The 6,490-nt window shown below is 35.7% G+C and overlaps 1 protein-coding gene across 1 annotated transcript; it reads right to left on the bottom strand.

The window, feature by feature from the left end:
- Positions 1-344: 344 nt before the first annotated feature.
- On the bottom strand, positions 345-3,982 carry LOC129572992 (uncharacterized). Its single transcript, XM_055453129.1, has 2 exons — positions 1,750-3,982; positions 345-1,681 (listed from the first exon to the last, which is right to left on the bottom strand). Exons 1-2 carry the CDS (start codon positions 3,980-3,982, stop codon positions 345-347), a joined length of 3,570 nt encoding a protein of 1,189 aa, XP_055309104.1.
- Positions 3,983-6,490: the final 2,508 nt, after the last annotated feature.

Genomic DNA, 6,490 nt, shown 5'->3' with positions numbered 1-6,490 from the left:
TGAGGACCGGTGTACATTGTCAAAGATTCGTATAATTGTTGAAGAATATTTGCATGACACGCCATCAGTGCAATGCAATAACAGGCACCCCATTTGCGGAATTTGTCGAGATGACGTTATAGGCTGCAAATTACATGTTGAATCATTAAATTGTGGTCACTTATTCCACGCAAAGTGCCTTGAGCCAATGTTGGATGAAGATCGAAGAGCCCCATGCCCAATATGTAGAGCTGCTATAGTACATACTACTTCGATTTACTTTACGTACCCTTAATTGTAATTGAAAAACAAACAATAAAGAAAATGTGTTGGAAAAATGTATTGATTTATTTATTTATTCATTCTTATTGATTGAGACTATAATGACCGTATGCTAACGTTTCAATGTTACCTGGTTGGATGCGACGTTTATCATCGTTAGCGCTTAAAGCAATTTTACTTTGTTGGATTGTGTAGACATTGTGCATTTTTGATCTAAATGTATTTTGATTCTTGACAAGATTCTCCATTTTTGTGAGACATTCCACATAATCTTTAAATGTTATTTCACGTTGCAGTACATAATTTTTGACACCCTTAGCCTTCTTCATTTTATTATCCACTTTGACATTATCTGTCCTAACGCAATACATTTTACTTCTCAGTCCTACAAACGCGATTATAACCAATCCCTTAAGTTCATCCTTGAATAATCCTAGAATCTTTTTGTTTACACGAGGCATTTGAAATATGTTATCTTCAGCATAATCGCTAGTATCATAGCGTTCCAAATTTTCTTTCATATCAGCATAGAAATCATCAGTCTTTACGTGGATGACGAAACTGTCAGTGTCGGTGTACGCCAAAGAAATGTTTGATCCATATTTAGGTTTTAAAAAGTTGTAATAATAATCATACATCACTACTTTCGAGATGTCTAAAATGGCCATTCCAACCGAAATTGGTTTATTCATGACAATGTTTGTTTTCGACATTTCTATTGCAACTAAATTTTCATCGAAAATAGTGTGTCTCTTAAAATTAGGTCTAGAGATTAATTCACGGGCGCCGCTGCGTCCATCCCACTTTGTTTTCAAGCGAATATCTACACGGGCTCTCACATTTTCCATAGATTTACCGAAAATCGCGTTATTCAGCAGTTTGTATAGCTCTTTCTCGAAATCATTGGTCGCTTTTGCACGTAACCCTGAATTAAGTTCGATGTATGATTTCAACCATGCAGACTGCTCAAACTGGAGAACCTTGTGCACTTTTCTTAAAATTAATCCGTGTTGCAAGGCTAACTTTAACATTCTATAATGAATTATATAATTCCTTTTTTCGGTTAACGTTAGTAGCAGCTTCTTACTGTTAGTATTCGGAACTAGCTTATTTTCAGCGCAGAACGGGTAGTCATTGTGTAAGTCGTGTAGGTGTTCCGGATAATCTAGGTCCACTTCGAATATATAACCGATGTTAGCATCGTCAGCAATATTTAAAATTTCATCAGCGTTAAATTCTTTCTCATTCCATTGAAATCCTCGGATCGGGAGATGTTGCATCATGGAGTATCCATATAGGTTGTTACAATCAACATAGATGATGTAACTAGATTCTTTCCCTTTATCGAACGTATTATTCAGGTATTTATTGTTCGCTTCAACGTAACGTTTACTACATTGACTAACTCCTCCACGTATTCCTATGAATTGTACGAAACATAACGTGATTAGAAAAATGTCTATGCAGTGTAATGTGGATAAAAATTACCTCTTTCAACAAATAGGAGCATATCAACATCCTTTAAAAGTTCTATCTCTACTTTTGTATATCGTAACATAGCGTCGAATGATAATCCTGGTGCAGTGTAATAGTTCGCAGGGTCTAGTTTATAAATTTGAAGGCATGTCTCTCTAAAATTCTCGAACACAATCGCAAGCAGACAAACATCGACTTTTAGGTATAAATCTGCATATTCACCGAGAGTTTTCACATTGAATTTATTCCAAACTTCAGAAGCAAAACCATAATCCTCATCAGTAGCTTTTGCACCAGTCAATTTGCTATCAAATGCATCTTTCGGTGGCAATTCAGTCTCATCAAGTTTTCCCCATGAGTCAACATAATCGTAACAGAATACCCCTTTTCGTTCCAAGAGGCTTATCTGGTCATCACTGATTTCTTTGAACTCGTTTCGAAGTAGTGTTTTCTTATTCGATGGTATTAAAGATGATAAACGATCGAGCGAAGACGCCATAAATCTGAATGAGTCGATAAATTTAAATTTGACCATAGATCTGAAATTACGAGCGCTATCGGCAGCAGTCTTTATGAATGAGATATATTTTTCTTTGTTAATTGAGATAACTTTCAGCTCCCCAGGGAATCCTGATGCAAGCTTCCGTATTAGAAAATGTGAATCATAGTTGGATAAGTTGTGAAAGACTACGGGGATCGTGCGACTCTCCTGATACTCTAAGTTACAGTTCTGATGTGCGGCTCCTCTATATTTCCCAGTAAAATGGCAATGATCTTTCACGATAACATCTTCACCTCTCACAAATTTTTCTTCGCAAATATGGCAAAACTCAGCATTCTCAAATAATTGCTCGTCTTCTGAAGTCATTTCAATTGGAACAATGTTGTCAAATATGTTTGCAAAAACTGATGCTGCTTCATGTAATTCACTGACAAACCAATCGATACATTCAGCACTTCGTTTGGCTTTATAAAACGATTGAGAATCGTCAAATGTACATTTAAGGTAGTAGCCAATGCTATAGACTTCATGCTGTTGGTACGCTACAGTTTTTACAGGTTTTTTACCATTCGGTTTACAGAAAGGTTCATCAGGTTTCTTCAAAAGCGCTTCAACGTCGGCGTATATAATGAACGGTGTTTTCACTTGATTTTTCACATTCTTAAACTTGACAGAATCTTTTCCATGTGTCGGCATTTCGATTCCGCACTCATTTTGATTCCCACAATTAACGCGATGTTCTTCCAATTTAGTCAATAAGTGGAAAAAATTTAAACATCTATCGCAAAAATAGTGTCGTCCATGATGATTTGAAACTTGAGATGAAATTAGTCGGCTCAAGTTTTTTATCCAGCAATAATGGGATTTTGAGTCTGTGCCATCCTCGGATCTTTGGGTGAGTATGAGTAGATGGATGTGGCTATTTTTAACTTCCTTAGTTATCCTCACTGGCACCACTTTTTTATCTTTGTCGTTAACCATATATACATTGATTGAAATTGATGAGTTAAGTTGCTCGAATTTTGAAATGTCGCAGAGTTTCATTGGGAACTCGATTCCTGTGAAAATGAGATCATTTCTATATTGAATATAATTGCTCAAACGATCCGGATTTTTAGTAGCTGGTTGTATCGCTGATAAAACAGCCCACATAAAACATTTGTCATCTTGATTATTTACATTAACGATTGCTTTTCTGTCAGCCAAAAACTTCGGGGTCTTTATGTGCGACGATCCTTTTATCGGGTCATATCTGTTAACTTGCACAAGGAGCTCATTGATCGATGACAATGTGAATCCCGATCCTTGCATAATTGCATCATCAATTTTGTTTAATATGACATCGATGACGGTTTTTTCATAGATTTCGTATAAGTCCGTTAGATGGTCGATAACTACAGATTTCGTATGCAGATACAGCAACTGTTTTTCTTTCTTCTCCACTTGACCGGTAGCGTTATCTCCATCCACATCCATGAGGTCAACATTCAAATCCGTATCCATTCTATCCTCCTCCCTGACCCCATTTTGTACGACATTTTTTTCAAACGTTGCACTGAAACATGTATTCACTTTAACCATTGCATGATCTCGAAAAATGTCTTTAATTTCATTTTCGTAGTAGTTGAATGCATCGAATAGAAATTCCTTAATATCTATATGATCGCGATTCACTATGGCGAATGTTAGCATTCTCTTATTGAATGCCATTTCACGGTATTCAAAATCGACTTTCAAATCCATATTGATCAGTAGAACACGATTCACTCAAACTTGATCGGGAACTAAAACACATCTCACTCGGACCTGAATTTATATCATAAAATTGTCGCACCACATTCATTGTTAAGCACACATTTCACTTCACCGTGAGACCTTTTTTGGTCGAGGTGCGTGGGAATTTATCTTACCAATTATTTGGGGGCAAAATCGAACGATCATCGAAGGATTCTTTTGTCATTTTTTCTCCATTGTTTAGAAAAAAACTGTCAATCAACGATGGAGTCTTTTGTTACTTTTTTTCCACCATAAACAATGGTTTAGAAAAAACTGTCAATCATCGAAGGATTCTTTTGTTACTTTTTTTTTCTATTGTTCAGAAAAAACTGTCAATCAACGATGGGGTCTTTTGTTACTCTCTTCCACCATTGTTTAGAAAAGACTGTCAATCATCGAAGGATTCTTTTGTTACTTTTTTTTCTATTGTTCAGAAAAAACTGTCAATCATCGATGATCATTATTTTTTCCCCCATTGTTTGGATAAAAAATCGATCAATCAATTTTTATTAAATATTTCGAGTGATGTTTAGTTTAACAATATTTGTACATGTGAACTATATTGATTTAGCATTGTTTGCTAGTTGCGACGCATGAATTTTCTGTATATAAACTCGGTTAACTCTGAGGTAAACCATCAGTTCAAGCTGAACAGTCTACAAGTATTATCGTTTGAGCGAGAGAGAAATTTCAAGAATTAGAAGATGTATTCATTCAGTTTGCTGAAAAATCTTTGCTGCAACAAGCGGTTTGTGAGCTTCAAGGACTTGAATATTGGCAATTATCCTATCTACGAATTCGCACTTGTACCGACTAAATGGGGTGTAAGACTTCGTCTTGATCTCGGCGATAAGGTAGTTTATCTGCCAGAACGTTTTTCAATCAACATGAAACCTGAAGACGTGAGCGACCTCAACTCTTCTCGGAAGTTCCTGTGCTACATGGGTAGAGACCCCGCTAAAAACAACAAATTAAAACTCGACTTCAAGAGCATCGACGAGTTTACTGAAGTCGTTACCATCAGCGAATTCAACAGTGAGCCGCACCTCATCTGAATCTCACCCCATCTCTTTTTTTTTCAAAAGAATAATAAATAGCATACTCGCTTTTAAACAATTTACAATTAAAACTATAATCACCGAGATTTTGTAATTGAGCACAATAATTGAATAAATTCTATATTTTTTCTTTTGAATACATAAAAAATTGACGTTTTATTCAATCATTTTTTATACTTCCGACAGTTTTTCTTTTGTTTTTAGCATTTTTTCATCTTTTCAGATAAGAGAATTCTAACATAGTTTAACCTCAATTATGCTTTTTGATATTTTATGAAGCTGGGTGCCTGATCAGTGCCGTCTTTGACGGTGACGATGTTAGAATTCTCTTATCTGAAAAGATAAACATAGCAATTGTTTGATAATCTATGGGCATTCTAACTAAGTTCAACCTCAGCACACCTTTTCGCACACATTGACCTCAGTCGACCTTTCTTACGAAAGGTCGACTGAGGTCAAAGTGTGTTAGAATGCCCATAGATTATCTACTGTAGTTGGCATTTGCAAAATCACGATAACTAAAATCAATAGTTGACTTGCCATTGTTAAATTCAACATCGCTAATGGTAATTGCATATGATCGATGATGTGACTCCTTTTTTAGTAGGTGATGGGTGTTTTTTGAGCAGCTCACGGTCTCTGTACAATTTGTCCACACCAAGTCTAACATCGCACCGTTTTTATTTCCAGCTTTGTTTACTTGAACAAGTCCCATTTCATGCATGGAGTCCAAGACTAGTGATTTCCATTTCCAAGGATGCGTTCAGTGGGATGGCAACGTCACAATCTTCATTTTCATCTGTATACCATTCCAAGTTGGATAAATTAAAATCACCAGAAATTACCAAAATATCCTCGGACTTCAATTTTGCTGCTACCTCACGAATTGCATTCATATTCGCCTCATAAACTGCGACAGGAGAATCAGGACGTATGTACAATTCAATTAGAAAAACATTCCTGTCTTTCAATGGCAGGATAACGCAAAATTGTTCAGCGCCATACTGCTCACCTGTGCTGACGAGTTCAGATTTCATTGTCCTATCAACAGCAATCAGTACACCTCCACCCCTTGTTTTAATTTTCCTTTGTTTTGATTCAGTTTCAATCTAAGACGAGTTAATCTTTTCCCAGTTTTGTAATAAAAGGGGATGGCAGGATGTACTATATGTCAATTTTTATACAATTCAAGGACGTCAGTATTGAATCATTTAATATTACACTCACAAGAAAAAAAAAACAACAACAACAACAGAAAAAAAACCAAAAATAAAACATCTAATTATTAGAAAAAATATTTAAAATGTAATCACTCTCTTCATTCGCATTTTTAAGATAAAACAAAAAATTGTAAACCATAAAGTAATTCCAATTACATTTTGTAAGTGGCCTTAAAGGCTGTTAAATGTATAAACCC

This window comes from Sitodiplosis mosellana, unplaced genomic scaffold (genome assembly GCF_009176505.1).
Source record: "Sitodiplosis mosellana isolate CC-2019 unplaced genomic scaffold, AAFC_SMos_1.0 Smas_scaffold_5833, whole genome shotgun sequence".
Lineage (NCBI taxonomy): Eukaryota > Metazoa > Arthropoda > Insecta > Diptera > Cecidomyiidae > Sitodiplosis > Sitodiplosis mosellana.
Note: the sequence above shows the minus strand (reverse complement) of the source record. Positions and strands in the feature narration are given on the sequence as shown.